Genomic DNA, 18,057 nt, shown 5'->3' on the forward strand with positions numbered 1-18,057 from the left:
AACGGTAGATGGAGAGCTTTGCCTCTCGGCTTAGCTCCCTCTTTGTGACAACAGTGCAGTAAAGCGACTGCAATACCGCTCCTGCTGCCCCAATTCTCACAATCTCACGCTCCATTGTTCCCTCACTCGTGAACAGGACCCCAAGATACTTAAACTCCTTCACTTGTGGAAGGACCTCATTCCCCACTTGGAGAAGGCATTCCACCGGTTTCCTGCTGAGGACCATGGCCTCAGATTTGGAGGTGCTGATCCTCATCCAGACCTCATCCATGCAAACCAGACCAGTGAGCGCTGCAGGTCACAGGCTGATGACGCAAACAGGACCACACCATCTGCAAAAAGCAGTGATGCAATCCTCAGGCCACCAAACTGTAAAGCCTCCTCACCACGACTACGCCTCGATATCCTATCCATGAAAATCACGAACAGAATTGGTGATAAAGCGCAGCCCTGGCGAAGGCCAACAGCTACTCGGAACAAGTTCGACTTACTGCCGAGAACCCGAACGCAGCTCTCACTTTGGGTGTACAGGGATTGGATGGCCCTGAGGAGAGGCCCCCTCACCCCATACTCCCGCAGTACTTCCCACAGTATATCCCTGGGGACACGGATCATATGCCTTCTCCAAGTCTACAAAACACATGTAGACTGGATGGGCATACTCCCAAGCCCCCTCTAGGATCCCTGTGAGAGTAAAAAGCTGGTCCATTGTTCCATGACCAGGACGGAACCCACATTGTTCCTCCTCAATCTGAGGCTCGACAATCGGCCGGACCCTCCTTTCCAGCACCTTGGAGTAAACTTTCCCAGGGAGGCTGAGGAGTGTAATGCCCCTGTAATTGGCACACACCCTCTGGTCCCCCTTTTTAAAAAGAGGAACCACCACCCCAGTCTGCCACTCTTTCGGCACTGTCCCAGACTTCCACGCAATGTTAAAGAGGCGTGTCATCCACGACAGCCCCTCAACACCCAGAGCCTTCAGCATTTCCGGGCAAATCTCATCAACACCCGGGGCTTTGCCACCGTACAGTTGTTTAACTACCTCGGTGACTTCGCCCCAAGAGATTGACTCTGATCCCCCATCATCCTCCAGCTCTGCCTCTGCAACAGAGGATGGGTCAGTTGGGGTAGTTGGATTCAGGAGTTCCTCAAAGTGTTCCTTCCACCGACCGACAACCTCCTCAGTTGAAGTCAACAGTGTCCCATCTTTGCTGTATACAGCTTGGATGGTTCCCCGTTTCCCCCCCCTGAGGTGTCGGACAGTCCTCCAGAACAACTTTGGTGCCGTCCGATAGTCCTTCTCCATTGCCTCTCCGAACTCCTCCCACACCCTCTGTTTTGCCTCCATCACAGCCGAGGCTGCAGTCCTTTTGGCCCATCGGTACCCTGCAACTGCTTCAGGAGTCCCCAGGGACAACATGCCCCTGAAGACCTCCTTCTTCAGTCGGACGGCTTCCCTGACCACCGGGGTCCACCACGGTGTTCGAGGGCTACCGCCCCTTGAGGCACCCAAGACCTTGAGACCACAGCTCTCAGCTGCAGCTTCAGCAATGGAAGTTTTGAACATCGACCATTCAGGTTCAATGCCCCCAGCCTCCACAGGGATGCACGAGAAGCTCCTTCGGAGGTGTGAATTGAAGGCCTCACGGACAGAGTCCTCCTCCAGACGTTCCCAGTTCACCCGCACTACTCGTTTGGGCTTATCAGGTCTATCCAAAGGTTTCCTCCGCCAACGGACCCAACTCACCACCAGGTGGTGATCAGTTGACAGCTCTGCCCCTCTCTTCACCCGAGTGTCCAAAACACACGGTCGAAGATCTGATGATACGATCACAAGATCAATCATTGACTTCCGACCCAGGGTGCTCTGGTACCAGGTACACTTATGAGCATCCTTGTGTTCGAACATGGTGTTAGTTATGAACAATCCGTGACTAGCACAGAAGTCCAACAACATAACACTGCTCGGGTTCAGATCAGGGAGGCCATTCCTCCCAATCACGCCCCTCCAAGTGTCTCAATCATTGCCGACGTGTGCGTTGAAGTCCCCCAGGAGAACAATGGAGTCCCCTGCAGGGATCCCTTCAAGGACCCCATTTAGGGACCCCAAGAAGGCCGAATACTCTGAACTGATATTTGGTGCATATGCACAAACAACAGTCAGAGTTCCCCCCCCCACAGCCTTAAGGCGTAGGGAAGCGACCCTCTCACCCACCGGGGTAAACTCCAATACAGCGGCGCTCAGCTGGGGGCTTGTGAGTATCCCCACACCCGCCCTGCGCCTCACGCCTGACGCAACTCCGGAGTAAAACAAGGTCCAACCCCTATCCAGGAGTTTGGATCCAGAACCGAGGCTATGCGTGGAGGTAAGCCCCACCAGATCCAAATGGTAGCGCTCCACCTCCAACACAAGTTCCGGCTCCTTCCCCACCAGTGAGGTGACATTCCACGTCCCCAAAGCCAACTTCTGCCGCCCGGGTCTGGTCCGTTGTGACCCCCTGTCATCACTGCCACCCATATGGCAGCACACCCGACCCCATCGGTCTGCCCTGCGGGTGGTGGGTCCACAGGGGTGGGAAGAATCCGCGTCGCCTTTTCGGGCTGAGCCCGGCCGGGCCCCGTGGCAGACCCGGCCACCAGGCGCTCGCTGACGGGCCCTCCGCCCAGGCCTGGCTCCAGACGTGGGCCCCGGGCTTCCTCCGGGCAGGGTCACATTTTTCCCTTTTCCGTTTTTCATGGGATCTTCTGAACCATTCTTTGTCTGGCCCTTCACCTGAGACCTGTTTGCCTTGGGTGACCCTACCAGGAGTACAAGACTCCCGACAACATAGCTCCCAGGATCCTTAGGGCACACAAACCTCTCCACCACGATAAGGTGATGGTTCCTTGGAGAGGAGTCTGATCATTTCTAAATTGTTTTTTTTTTTTTCTCATATTCTGACAAGATAGTTTAGTATTATGACATACAAAACAGAACACATGTTTATTGCTGTGACAATATACTGTACTATTATTATGTCAATTACATAGTAGGACTTATTGCATTATAATGTCTTCATTTATTTCATGAATAAAATTACTTAACTGGTAAGTAGTGCATAACTTGTCAGCTTTCACACCTATAATGTAATTTTACAATATAGGACATGATGTTGTATGTTGTGCAACATAACATAAAAATATCTTCTTAAGACATGAAAAACACTTTTATGTCTGGAGAAATAGAAATCCTATTACCTCTACAGCTTTTAGACATACCTGAGAACGAATGATGAAAATAAAGATGGAATTATTTTAGAATTTAAAATGTTTTCCCCAATATAAAAATAATCAATCATGCTTACACTGACACTATCACACATTTTTTGTATTTTATCGCAACATATTCTTCCTGATTTCAATAAAACATAAAATTAATACAAAATAAATAACTTATTAGTTAGATTTAGATTTATTTTCCCAGGACAGGCACCAAATTAAGAAGTAATCAAGGAAATAGTAAAAGTCAGTGACGGGAAATAGCTGAATATGCGAGAATAATGCCTCAGGAAAAACAAACAAGATCTTTTATCGTCTGTGTTGACGGTAGGTTCCACACGTAATACATCCTCCACTTACTACACCAGGACATGCCATCACTAGATCCTATTTATTATCTCGAGATTTCCTGAGAACTTTCCCTGCGCCGTCGACACACCTCCACCAGGACATAGTTTCTTCAAATGAAGTGCTGTAGCTTCGCCCCGATTATTCTAAGTGTCAACTGCGTCAATGGAAACATCACTTGCTTGCTCGCCAAAAAAAAGGGGAATGCTTTTAGCGCGGTGGACAAGGGGACTCTGTATCATCCTGATGAGCACGGTCCTTTTCGTGCTCCTTTGGGAAACCGTCACCAAACAGCAGCCACGGTTTGAACACAGAATACGACACCAGTTCGTCGTTGACCTGCCCGGCTGTTTGGCGATCATTCGCGGTGATGCGCAGGGCAGTGAAACCAAAATAGAAGCGCTTCTGGCATCCAGGACAAGAAAAAAAGCTTTATCTACGCATTTTTATCTCAATGAGACAAATGATTGTAAAACGTATATTGCAAAAAGAGCTTTCTTTACAGTTCCTCTCAGTGAAGAAGAGAGAGCTTTTCCCATTGCTTACTCCATGGTGATCCATGAAAAGATCGAGATGTTCGAGCGGCTCCTGCGGGCCATTTACGCGCCTCAAAACGTCTACTGCGTCCACGTGGACCAGAAATCCCCCGAGGAGTTTAAAAAAGCTGTGGCAGCGATTGTTTCATGCTTCCCAAATGTTTTTATCACCAGTAAATTAGAAAGCGTGGTATATGCGTCGTGGTCCCGGGTGCAGGCTGATTTGAACTGTATGAAGGACCTGCTGGCTTCGCGCGTCCGGTGGAGGTACCTGCTGAACACCTGCGGGACGGACTTTCCCATCAAGACCAACAGAGAGATGGTCCAGAGGCTCAAGGCGCTGAACGGGGGGAACAGCATGGAGTCCGAGAGCACCAGCGGATACAAAAAGAACCGATGGATGTTTCACCACAATGTCACCGATCATGTCGTGGGGACAAACGTGAGGAAAAGCCCCCCGCCCATTAGTACCCCTATGTATTCGGGGAACGCGTACTTCGTGGTGTCCAGAGCCTTTGTGGAGTATGTGATGCACAACGAGGAGGTCCAGAACCTCCTGGAGTGGGAGAAGGACACGTACAGCCCCGATGAGCACCTGTGGGCCACCCTGCAGAGGATGCCCTCAGTTCCCGGGTCGATGCCTCCTAACGTCAAGTACGACACGTCGGACATGCAGGCCTTCGCCCGCCTGGTGAAGTGGAGCTATCTGTCCGGAGACGTGCGGCAGGGCGCGCCCTACCCTCCGTGCACCGGTGCGTACCAGAGGGCGGTGTGCGTCTACGGGGTGGGGGACATCCAGTGGCTCCTGTCACAACATCACCTCCTCGCCAATAAGTTTGATCCTGAGGTGGATGATACCGTTATTAGATGCATGGAGTCTGTTCTACATTTTAAAGCCTTAAATGTGGGTTTGGTTTTTTAAAATTTGACAATCCATCGCTGCTGAAGCAACTTTTGTGCGATTTACCAAAATGTCTATAAGAAAATGAGACTGTGAAGTGAACTGAGTGTAGTTTACATTGATAAAGAAACATGCCATTAAATCAAACTGTCGTTCATGACACTGAACCAACATAGAACAAGGACTACAGCACCAGGAGCCTGGTGAATGAGATTTTCTTTGAATTCATGCCAACGTGGATTTTTAAAAAGTTTTATTTTACTTTTCACAAAGCCTCCGCCCACCATCTAATGCAGGTTTTGGACATGGGTCACCAGTTGGACCACCACTCCACCAGGGGTCAGTGAGTTGATCCCTGCCATGTCGATATTACTGCAGAAACCATTTTCACAATCATTTTACAGAGTGTTGTTTACAATGCAAGCGTAATGTAGACAATTTTCTATTTTCTTCTGTAATTTTACCAAAGCATTGACTAGATTTTAAAATACTACTGTACTTTAAAAGATTTGCTACTTGTGGCGCCATCTAGTGGAAGTTAACGTAAGTCCAACAGCTCTACAAAGCAAAAACAAACCATCCCTAATATTTTAGTCATTATTGTGTTAGTCACCATACTGTTGGGTCAGTCGATGCTTTTTGTACTTCCACAACAGTAAAACTGTCAATACATGAGATAAAAAATGTACAAAGTAATGTGTGTCCATGAATTTACTTGTTTAACCTTTGCTGTAGATGATTACTCTCATAATTGCCACCCCCAACAAACCCAAGGAACAAGTTCAAGTGTGTGAGGCAAAACAATACTTTATTTTCCCCAGGCAGGATTTTTACGGAGAATGTCAGCGGTGGATTGTGAAAAAGGTGCCATCAAATTTGTTCTATGAAAATTTCACCCAATGAACAGGTCAGAGACCTAAAATGCAATTTATAATCAGAACAGCCATAAAAATATATTAATTTTTCATTTTCATCATGTGACTATAAATATATATATATATATGTATATAAATGCAATAAAGCAGAAGATGTAGCAACCATTGTAACAGAGTGCCTTCAATAATGTGGGTATAACAGTAACTAGGTTTGACTTGACGTACTGGCAGTAAATACAAAAGATTTTTGAAAATGTTCCAGACAGCATGTGAACAACACTGAGGATAAAGCTTTTAAAACTTCGACGAGGCAGCATATTTTCATATAGGCACTATTTTTGATGCAAAAAGCTAAGTCTCCATTCAAGTTGTCCGTGTTCTGAACTTAAGAGCGGCAGCAGTTCCTGGCGTTCTTCGTCACTCTCCTCCACATCATGCAGTCCCATCAGGCTCACTCTGGAACAGCAGCTGCTGCAATTTCCACCTTGCTGTGCATGTCCTGGTCAATTCTGTGGACATTTTGAACACGGGCAGAGTGATCACACAGTGCCCTTTCATGAACACTCTCTTAAAAACAATCCCGTTCTGAAATATGATTACTTACAACATTAAAAAACATGTTTGTGTGATTTCTTTTGACATACCAGACCCAGAACAGCTTACCTTTGTCTCGTTAACATGTTCTTTTAGTTTAACACCTCTGAGCAGTGCGATTCATTTATATCATATTACTCTTGTTCCAAACTCTAATTCTGTTCTATTTATATGTATTTAAAAAGGTACAGAATTGATTGAAGCCTTCAGATTTTACTACATTGTAATAAAAGATATTAACATCCATGCATCTTGTCATGCAGTGTTTTATGAACACTCTTCTCTAACACCACGGTTATTACTTTTGAAATGTTCCAACATCCAACACCTGCAAATGAATCACCTCAACTGAGCCCTCGTTCTTATTGGTGGTGAGCAGAATAAATCTGTGTGCAGGAGTGCAGTGGGAATTTATGTCTTACTCGACGTCAGCAGGGAGTGCGTATGCAGTGAGTCATGCAAGGTGTTGTGATACAGGGCAAGCTGGGCGTTTGCTGAGGGTGGGAGAAACCATGGAAAGACATGGTTGCAGTGTCACCACAAAAACACACACACACCACAGTGACTAAGGATAAATTAAAAAAAAGAAATAATAAAAACAACATAAACCTACTCACCATCAATTGCATCAAATTCTAAAGCTGTTTTTCAAAAAGAAACATGCATGTCAGTACTACTTGATGCTTCCAACTTTGATGTCTCAAAGCAGCAATAACAAAAACGTACATCTCAAAGCTATGCAGCTACATATTAAACCATAGGCAGCTGGTGAAAAAATTATATTTACATGTCAAATTTAAGATGAACTGGCTTTGAGATGAACTCTGTCGATCGAGTCTGGACTAGCTGGTTCAAAAACAAGCAAGCCACCCATTTTGGGAAGCCAATCAAACGGTTTCTCAGCCTGATTCTAAGGAACTTTCTGAGTTCACTGAAAGGAAGAAGTTGAACATTGTAATTATCTAGCAGGTAACGGGTCTATCGATGCATTTCTGGAAGCCGAGAGAGCTTTAAAATGTTAGTTTAGTGAAATGCAGGGGGGGGGATACTGAGACTGATCCAGAGTAAAAATGCATATACCTTTTACGGCTTTTCCTAAATTTTTCGCCGTCAAACCTTAAGAAGGGGCAGGGAAAAAGTCAGGTAGGAAATACACAGCCAACAAAAATCAAATGATCAACAGAGCAAGAATAACGTGATGTATATTTGTGCTGAAGAGAAACAAGAATAAGATTTTCCTCAGGTCAAGCTATAATAACAAACAATACAACACACACAATTTCTCAGTGCTACAGATGCCAGCAAGGATAAGATCAACTACTGTATATATTCTTTTAAAAAAATGTTATTTTTCATATTCATGGGACAAATTAAAAACTTTCTTTAGTTATGTGTTGAGTCTATTAATTCATCTCTGTTTCACATAGAAAATTTAAAGAAAAGATTGAATCGTTTCCAAATTAATACCCATTAAACCAGTAAGCCAACTAGTAAGGCAGTCACGTCACGGCCCGGGCTTTGAACAAAAATGAATCGGTTGACATTTTCAGCGAGCCTCGTTCAGAGCCAGGAACGTCCTGCCTGCTCTGGCCACACAGGAAGATCACAGCGTTCCTGCAGCCCCACCTCCAGATGGCGTGGACATTTTAACACTGGTGTGTGAGTGGGGCATACTCACTGTTTGATACAATCAGGAATGGACACATACTCCATTGGAACCAGCTCTGAGAGTTCCTTTAAGCTGTACACAAACTTGATCTTCTGACTGAATTTGGAGCTGTGAAAAGAATTAGAAAATGTCAAGATTTAATTAAAAATACAGAAAAGAGTTTTCTTTCAAAATGCACGTAAAAAGGTACCTTATAAAAGGTTTTGTGAGTGTCAGCAGGGTGCGAATAAACCAAGAGGGGTGGACGATTATCAAAGACTTCAAGTTCTTTCTTAGTCTGTACACAGAGTAGTGAGAGGGGTCAAACAACACACACTTCATGAGACACAGCCGCTTCGGAGACTTGGCCGACTCGACTAACCTCCTGTCAATCTGCTGGTAACACTTCCTCAACCAGCCAACGGTTGGCATCTTTTTCCGAGATGTTGCTCCATTCAAATACACAATCATATAGTTCTCAGCAACCAAAAGTTCCAGTGTGCCGATAACATACCTGTGCCGGGAAAATTCAGTTAACACCGGCTTTAAAGCACGTCTCCCAAAGCCAGACGAGTGTAAAATAAGAAATAAAGCAAACAAATACTCACTTGAATAAATTGTCCATGATGTATCTGTAGTTTGGCTGATTGCTCTCCGGCATAAAGCACACAGCAAACACAATTATGGCATTCAAACCATCTCCATAGTAACCTGCATTAAAAGTGATCATCAAAAAGTGTTGTTTTGGTATCAAAACACAATTCTATGGTTAAATCGACAAACGATCAATACAATTGATTTATGATTTAATGAGCAACAGAAACAACATGATTGTACGTGTGTGTCTGACTACACAGTGTATTGCCACTGACCACCATGGCTGATCACCCTTTTGTAAGGTTCGATGGCCTTCATGTCCACTCTGTGTTCCTGGTCTCCGATACGAAACACCCGCCAGCGGCGACCCTCTGTCCTCTCCTCCGAGGAAGAATACTCCTGCACCGACTCCACTCCCTTCTGCAGGAGCTCTGTGGATTTGGGCTTGGGAAGGTCATCTGAAGCAGGAGAGGCATTTTTAAACCCAGTATGACTTCACCCTGGATATGATGAATTATTTCAATCAAATAATGTGATAATTTCAGGCACATGCACTGCAATTGATGAAGTTTGAATTTAATTTCTAACTTCATCTCTCGAGAAGACGGAGGGCATGGAGTAAGACGGAACGAGTGGAAGTAAACATGTTGAGCCAACATCGACTCACAATGAGGCCTTCTGTGCATCTTTTGTAGGACATCAGTGACATCATGTGTTTGAATGATTATGTGTACCAAGCATGCAACAGGTAGAATCCATGAGTGAACGGTGCAAGCAAATCACACCAACACACTTTTATGAGGATCTCCCTCTAAACGGCTCATTTCATAAACGTAACAAATCAAATGTGAGGTATGATTCCTCTTTCCAGACATCATCATCATCATCATCATCATCGACCACACGAATCATATATAATCAAATAATGCTGCACAAAATTTCTGCACCTTTGTGTCATGCTTTGCTGCTTATTTGAATTTCTATTTTTACTTTCATTTGACTGATGTACAAATACTTATTTTTGCCTTTTCTATTGATCTGTACTCATTTCCATTTGACTTTATCCTCTTGGCATAGGTGCACAAAAATGTCCAATGTAATCCTCCTCAAATTACTCTAAATACATACAACAGACATTTTAATTATGCTGTAATGTATTAGCAGTAATTTGTGTGATATAATCTAAGAGACGTCACACTAAATAACTATTAACAAAACATGTAAGCCAATGTTAAAATGATCAACTTTAAAAAAAAAAGCAGCATTCAGTGCAGAGTAACACTCTGATTGACAAATTGCTATTGACTGTTGAAAACAGGGAAAAAGGAATAAGGTACATTTTTAAAAAATTAACAAAATAAATGAAAGTTGGCATGCATAAAAATTAAACTGAAAATAAGTATGAAAAAATGAAGTCTCCCCTGATCCGTTTTCACGTCTGACAACAGAACATAATCTGGACAATGGGGGTTGATTGACTCGTGGGTGGCAGGGAAAAAAAAAAGGGAGCTTGTCCAGCAGACCTTACCACAAAGGGGAGAGGAACCTGGTGCTGGCCTGCCGCCTGTTTCCAGGCAGAGAATGGAAACAATTCTTCCAAGTGAATAAGAGGAAGGCAGCAGTGTGGAAACACAAAAACATTTAAGCACAATTTAACTACACGTGTGGCAGTCAGCAGCTGGCCCAGACCTATGAAGTCAGGAAAGTTCCATGGGGTCCAAAGAAATGAAATATTAGTCAGATCACACCTGCTTCGTGCAGGACAAGCCTTCACCCCTTCAAAACATCAACATTTCAGTTTAAACGTCACTGTTTCAATTTGTATACATAAAGAAAAGTCTTGTTACCTTCCCATTCAAACTCGTTGCTGTTGTCTGATGGCGTGTCGATGCCATCAAGGTCCAGCTCCGTACTTTCTTCTAGATCGTCAGAAATAATCGAGCCTTCGCTGCGGTCGAGTGTTAGACTGATGCGTGGAGCTGAAAGCTTCTTCTTTGTCTTCTTGTCTTGGTTCCCTGCATAGCCTAGGAGAGACAGTCAAGGTGATTTTATAGATATGATAGACTTGATGAAGTGTTAACCCATCGTAACAGAAGAGTAAGAAGCAGCGGAAGAAATCATCAGCATTAGCTAACAACATTAGTCTCTTTTGAGAAAGTTTGTTCTGCTGCAGAGATGACTTTGGAAGACACCTTTCTTGCTTTTAAGCTGACTTAACTACTGAAAACTATTGTTTTTGTAAAAACTGCTATCAAAAATAAGGTGTATAAGTGCATTAGTGAGTAAATCCTTAAATATTCTCCAGAGACGCATCATTCTGCTTTCATTACCAGTGTCTCCCTCTTCAGAGGTTCCTGCAAATAACTCATCGTCAAGCTCCTCTTCTTCAGGAAGCGGCCTAACAAACATAAAGCAAGTGATCACGCCTTCAGTGAGGTCACTATTACATAAATTCTATGATCAATACATGATTCAATGTCATAATGAGCTGATTAACGATTAACATTACCGTGGAAAGTCCTCATCCTGCCACTCTTCCTTAAGCTCAACTCCTTCCATTCTTAAGCGGGCCTCTGTTGTGGCGACTGATTCTTGTCGCTCCAGACTGGGAATCAAAACATAAAGGGGTCACTTTTATTTAATAATCTGTACTTGCTCAAAAAGAAAAAATGTCCACAGCAGCACATTTAGATCATCAACAGAGCTGGGAGAGATTATCCAAGACAAACACAATCCAAACATGTAATTGGTAACCTGTCAGCAGTTGCTGTGATTTATTTAATCCTCAAAGAATTAATGGGGAAACATAATCAAAGAGTCAAAGGTCACTTTTGTTTGTGGGGTAAAAAAACCTAGCAACTAAAATCTTTAGCAAAAGCTGGATATTGTTAAAAAAAAGTTATCAGAATACCAAAACAACAGATCCACTATTACATGTTGTATACACCATGCAAATTTGGCTTTTAATATTACGTGGAATCAAATGCAGGCCAGTTGATGTCAACAACAATCTTTTTTAATTCCAATTATGCGTAGATTTCTGACTGACGCATCTTCGGACAAAGGCCCATTTCTTCTATGATCAAATTGATGAATTTCTGGTGAATTGACTGATAAGTTTACATCTAAAATCAGTGTGAAGATTTTAGTCTCAACACACATTACAGGAGACAATTTAATGACACGAGACATGTTCCATTTGATATTCAAGCCATTTCTGAGACATTCAACGACTTTTATTCCAAAACAGTAGTTTCTACCGTCATAACCTGGGACATAATGCATTTAGCCTGTCTATAGGTGTGAACACTGAACAATCGTTTATGGTAACAGTCCTGCATACTGACCCGAGAATCTCATGAGTTTAAACTGGCTACATAATCAGATCACTGGCGTCTTGAAAAGATTAACAGCCCGTATTGAAAGACTTAGTTTGTAAACCGTAAGGCCTCTCGCTAATACTGATCACGGCGTCTGTATCTTTTGAATGCACAGAACTCCCTTGGCTGCATTAATCACAAACATGACTGTATTTATGCTTCCAGACAAGGAAACATTCTGAGCATTTGGTGTTCAGCATTTCATAACCAGTTTAGCCATTTTCTTCTGACTATTGCTTATCCCTGAATAACATCTGAAATCCAGCTGAGCGTGTTTGACGTGACCCAGGAATTCAGTCTCCTGAGCAGGAACTCTTGCAGTCTAAGCTAGCTGCTTTTAAAGGGAACCAGTCACAATAGGAAGTCAAAAGATTAATGGCTGGTTAACATTTTTGATAATAATAAACCACAAAATGAGCTGTGAAGACAAGCCAGTAGTAAAACAGCAGTAGTATAACAGTCCATGATATGTAAATATGGTTATTTTATAAAATAAATCAACACATCAAGCATTTCCAAGCAGTGGCAACACCATGAATTGTCAACTTCTAGTGGTTTCATAAGACATATGAGCTGATTGCTGCCCAGTTGTTACCCTTTTCATATACAGGTACTGGCATTTAGAAACCTTGCACCAACACTGAGGTGCACACATACTCCTAATGACTAATTCACTCCTCCTTGTTCACATTATGTTTGTGTAATTCAACCAAACGATGTTCTGTGCTCATGAGTTATTGTATTAGCTGGTGTTATTTGACACAAGACACATTCAAGTAAAGTGACATTATGGCAGAGTGTTCTTCTCTGTGTATTTTTTTAAACACAATTAACAAAAAAACAAAAATCACTGCAGTTTTTTCATTAACATTACTTGAGAAGTCATTTCTAATTTCTCAAGTTTGACCTCCGAGTGCTCTGAGTGTTCCGGAACAACATTAATTAACTTTTTATCACTCTTGAAGTCCTAGTCAAAAATATTGAAAAGCACTATCTCACAAAATCAGCCTTGCTTTGTCTGCTGGTGCAAACTAGTGCACGACCAGCTTCAACCCAGTCTCATGACTGGATCGTTCATCTAGATTGTCCGGATGAGCTGCAGTCTAACTTCTATTTACCTGCTTTGGCAGCCAGGTTACTGTACACACTGGGAATGTAAATAGGATTTGCAGTGATATGCTTTCCTCTCTGGATATGATTAGCTGTCAGTACGCAAAGTATTAATGTTGACAACCAGCTGAAAATAAGATTATAGGTATAAAAGTATGTGTGCCACCCAGCTCTAATCCAAGCAGTTGTGTTAAACTTGCGTGTGTAGAGTTAAGCTGGCAAACTTGTCTCTAAGAGGAGGAATTCATTTGAGGAGCTGAACACAGTCATTTGCGAGTGCCTGTAACAAAGATTGACAGACATTTTAACAAGGTTCATTATCTGGTTCAGATGTTTTTATCCGTGGGAAGAGAAGTATTGCACTTGTCGGATTAAATCAGAAACTTTAGATGCACTCATGCCGTACAGACCTTCCAGCGGGGCCTTGCGGTGATCGGGGCTGGGGGAGGCTCGGCGGGGTGAGGGTCATCCCTCCAGGCTGCCTCCGCTCATTGTCTGGAGTCGTCCTTTCCTGTGGCGCACCTCCTGATCTGCTCAGGCTTTCTTGAAATGCCTCTTCGCCATTTTCAACAGCAGAAGCTGTGCTGTTTTGTAACTCATCCGATTCCTCCTCATCACCTTCCCCCGACACCCCGGAGGATGAAGGACTGGACGTGCGTCTGTTTCCCGGGTTTCCATGAGTCCTCCTATCGGTGACAACATCTGGGGTGCTATTGTTCACATTCACCTCACTCACACCCTTCAGCACAGCTTCGCCCGCAATAACATCCGATGCCATGAGTTAGGATCCTCTGCTCTCCCAGAGAGAACGCCTGAAACGATAAACTCTGGTTTCCTACCGAGCCTGTGTGGGCCAGCCGGCCGGCCGGAGCCGACTCACACCCGGGGGTGTTGAAGTTTGAGGCCGGTGTCGTTACACGGCTAGCCCCCGGGGCTCCTCCTGTTGTTGACAGCTAGCTGGAGCAACTAAACACATAACTAACGAACTAAACACTATGAAGCGTCACACTGGTGTTATAAACGACCGTCTTTATATTTCTATCGACATTCAAACGAAAAGTATGTCCGAAAATTATGCTAACTTGACTCAAGCGGTTGTACGCAGTCCGCTTCTCCGCTTCCTCCGGAGAGTTCTCGGAGTTCAGTCAGCAGCTACGAGCTACGTCCGGCTAACTCTGGGGGCTAACTCTGGGGGCTAACTCTGGGGGCTAACTCTGGAGGCTAACTCTGGGGGCTAACTCTGGAGGCTAACTCTGGAGGCTAACTCTGGAGGCTAACCACAGGCTAATGTCGGCCACTTCTGCTCCGCATTAATCCTCGAAAACCCCGGCAGCAGGCACGACCACAGCTCATTAAGACAACTGCTCAGCGTTAGCGTCCGCAGGTTTACCGAACGGAGTCTCTGCCACTATCAGACGGGATTAGTTGTTTGCTAACAGCAGTGACGACTCAGTGCAGCAGCGGGCGCCATGCCGGCTCAGCGCCTGTGAGGGATGTGGGGGGGGGGGGGGGGCGAATTTCTGTGTTCGTCTCACAATACAGTACGGAGGGAAATGTTTATTAACACAATAAATATATACAATAAGATAAAGATTATTTATTTAAAATCACACATTTAGAAAAAAAAGTATTTATTTTTTAAATTAAACAAATCTGTTAAATTACGTTCTAAAGCACTTATTGTTTTCTCAAGATTTTAAATAAAGCTATATCTGTGTCGTATATAAAAGCAAAAACGTCTTTGGCATTCTGCATGTAATACATTTTTTTACTAAATTTTAAAGTTACATAATTGTAGGAACGATCCATCATCTTTATTAAGATAGTTAAATTATTTATTGACTCAAGTCTCTGTTTCTTCGAAATGTTGTTTGCTTAATGTACTTGTAAAGTTCTTCGTTTAGTTTTTAAGTGTTTTCTAGTACTTTCCCACCGGCTACGTTTTGCAAATGTTCCACCTGTCAAACAAGTTTCATTATTTGTCACTTCAGTTAATTATCTATAGCATATGACTAATAGGGAATTAAATTTCCAAAGATACACTTCCAATTTTTTATCTTGAATTGGAAGACGTGACTTGAGTAACATAATTTTACATTCTCAGTTAGTGTCACAATACACAGCATGTAATATAGAGGACTGGCACATTTTTGGCAGGGCTTCTGTACTGAGAGGACCATTTCCATGCATGGGCAGAATGGACCAAAACGCCGGTGTGGGCTAAGTATGATGATGAAGTCACATTATGGTAATGCACCTAAACTTTGTTCCTCTTCCTCATATTGACTAATGTAATTGACATAAAACAAGGCTGAACAATAAGTTGATTAAAAACACTGTTGTTAAATATTTGTTTTAGAACGCTCTTACGCTCTGTGTAAAAGAGGCTTTTATTTTGTAGGGTGTATGACGTCACTTCCCCCCATTCAGTTTGCTTATTGGTGTTTATAGTCAATTGTCGTCCCGCTGTGTGACCCGCTAAAAGTTGTTAATAAAGATGCCCGCGAAAGACTAAAGAGAGCACGACTGACATCTTAGTTCTTTTGCACTCCCAAGAAGTTATTTCTTCTGCCTGCACGCAACAACTGTACGCTGTAAACATACACATGTCCTAATCAAATAGATATTCATTCACACAACACCCATCACCCACACTGAACTTTGTATAATCACGCTAAGATCACAAATCTGGATTGTTCTGACCATTAATAGTTGCAGTTTATTATCTTGTGCGCAAAGATTAATATGCTATACGCACAAGATAATTCTGTCGTTCCCATAAGACAGTACAGTAAGATACGTGCAAGATAAATAATATGTAAAAACAAAAATGATTCCTCTTATTTATTCTCATATGATCGTTAAAACCAAGGGTCAAAACCAACTTTTAAGGGTGGACTTTTACAGTCCATCCTAAAACAATGTTGCCCATCAGATTGAATTAAATGTTAGGATTAAAGTTCAATATCAAATCTCTACTTGTTAAAATGTTTCTATTGAATAATATTTTAATTACACATTATTATCAGAAGTTTATAGTGTCGGTTGTACTTTCCCTGAGTACTAGCCCTTTCTACTTATGTAATCGAAGATTTTGAAATTTCTGTATTGGGATTTTACCACAGCAAAAAATCTCAATTTTGTGTCCACCACTGAAATGTTACTATTGCCTATTAGTGCTTTACTTTTAGTTTAGTTTTTATTTTTCTTACAATGAAAAAACGCCTCTGTGTCTATATGACATCAGAGGTCAACAGCACATGACAAAAAACGTCAGTGTATCCATCAGTGTATCTTAGTATATTTTTGCAGTCGTATGGATTATTGCTGCATTTAACTGTTTTTCTCTTTGTTCTGGATTTTGCCATGCAGGTATGTCGATAGTATGAAAGATTATATCAGTAAACAACATTTAAAATATAAATATGGGCTGGGCAACACTTCATTTTAATTAATCTAAAGAGGATGTAAATAATAGTTTGCTGATCAGTCGTCATTTTAACCTATATGCTAACTTCAAGAACTTTTCATTTTAATTATTTTGTATAACTCTGTCAGCAGTGACTAGTTTTCACCATTAGGTGGAGGCAGATACTCACACATTACGTTGTATTCGCCTTTTTTAAATAACCTATCACAATTCTAATCCACGTTGTAAGAAAAAAAATCTGTTGCCATATAATGAAGTGAAATTACAAAAACAACCAACAACATTTTGACTTGCACTCAATATTTATTTGAATTTTGGAAGGAAATGTATTTTCCTTATGAGTCAGGGGGAAATTAAATACTTTTTAAAAATTACATGCTTTAAATAGCCCAGTTGAGTCAACCAGAAATAAAATTTATCAGTAAAAGTTTCTGACAGGTACAGAGAATATCAGCCAATTTCTTACTTAAGTCCTTAGAGATGAGACTGACTTCCACAATGAAGTAAATTTACAGTATTATTGTTTCTCTTCTGGAGGTGGGGGTGGGGGGTATTTCACTGTCAGACCTCATGGAGAAAATATAATGCAGTTATAGATCTAACATTATGATGCTGTCTGTTTAATACCTTTTCTATGTGCAGGGGATCATCCAGTATCATTTCTAATTAACACATTGCTATTTACTCTGTTGGATCATTAGGCCTTATCACAAAAGGATAATCCAGTCAAATTGAGAGTTTATGCTCCCCTTCCATCTCCCTTAATGGTGCTGTTTGCTAATGAGTCATGTTGTAATTATCTAACAAATTAAAACACATTATCTATTTAACTAAGATAAATCTGTTTAACCAGGGTTTAGCATCCACAAACAACATAGGCAGATTAATTTATTCCAAATATTTTTATTCAATCCATTTCAAATTGATGCCCCAAATTTCAGAGTCAATTTTAAGAATAACACCTAAAATAACACAAATTCAATTTGCTTTCTCTTTATTTACTTAATTTATTCATAGTTATCTGATTTTTTTAAAGTTACCTTCTCGATTTTATCTGAAAATTCACAAAATAATAAATAATGTAAATTTTCTGAGCAAAAATGTCACCTGAAGAAAACTTTGTTAAACCAGTAAGAGCCTATAAAGTAGCCTTATAATGAAAAAGTACAGTTGTAATATTTGAGTTCTATTTTTCATTTCAATAAACAGCTAGGAGTGAGCAAGCATTTCTTGCTGTTAACAGAAGTTTAAATAGCGTTGTCTGATGCAGGATGCGTCAGATTCCACCTTGCAAAGGCTGCAGGAGAATTCCAGATATCATCACAGACCTTATCGCAGACCGCTCCATTCATGATGAAAGGAGTGCTGAACATCAGGATC

At 42.1% G+C, this 18,057-nt stretch overlaps 2 protein-coding genes across 5 annotated transcripts; one reads left to right on the forward strand and one right to left on the reverse strand.

Annotated features, from left to right (window-relative positions):
- The first annotated feature begins 3,490 nt into the window (after positions 1-3,490).
- Positions 3,491-5,127, forward strand: gcnt3 (glucosaminyl (N-acetyl) transferase 3, mucin type). The gene has a single exon (XM_068312570.1). The coding sequence runs from the start codon at positions 3,772-3,774 to the stop codon at positions 5,062-5,064; it is 1,293 nt and encodes a 430-aa protein (XP_068168671.1). The 5' UTR covers positions 3,491-3,771; the 3' UTR covers positions 5,065-5,127.
- A 152-nt stretch (positions 5,128-5,279) lies between these two features.
- Positions 5,280-14,732, reverse strand: bnip2 (BCL2 interacting protein 2). Of its 4 annotated transcripts, none has more exons than XM_068312568.1 (12): positions 13,658-14,732; positions 11,267-11,362; positions 11,088-11,155; positions 10,605-10,781; positions 9,033-9,215; positions 8,769-8,871; positions 8,543-8,674; positions 8,372-8,458; positions 8,191-8,289; positions 7,593-7,628; positions 7,130-7,153; positions 5,280-6,427 (listed from the first exon to the last, which is right to left on the reverse strand). In XM_068312568.1, exons 1-11 carry the CDS (start codon positions 14,023-14,025, stop codon positions 7,141-7,143), a joined length of 1,362 nt encoding a protein of 453 aa, XP_068168669.1. In that variant the 5' UTR covers positions 14,026-14,732; the 3' UTR covers positions 5,280-6,427; positions 7,130-7,140. The 4 variants fall into 4 exon arrangements, with proteins under 4 accessions (XP_068168669.1, XP_068168670.1, XP_068168667.1 ...); XM_068312569.1 differs by having other exon boundaries at positions 5,280-7,006; XM_068312566.1 differs by lacking the exon at positions 7,130-7,153.
- Positions 14,733-18,057: the final 3,325 nt, after the last annotated feature.

The sequence above is a fragment of the Antennarius striatus genome, chromosome 4, assembly GCF_040054535.1.
Source record: "Antennarius striatus isolate MH-2024 chromosome 4, ASM4005453v1, whole genome shotgun sequence".
In the NCBI taxonomy this organism is placed as follows: Eukaryota; Metazoa; Chordata; class Actinopteri; order Lophiiformes; family Antennariidae; genus Antennarius; species Antennarius striatus.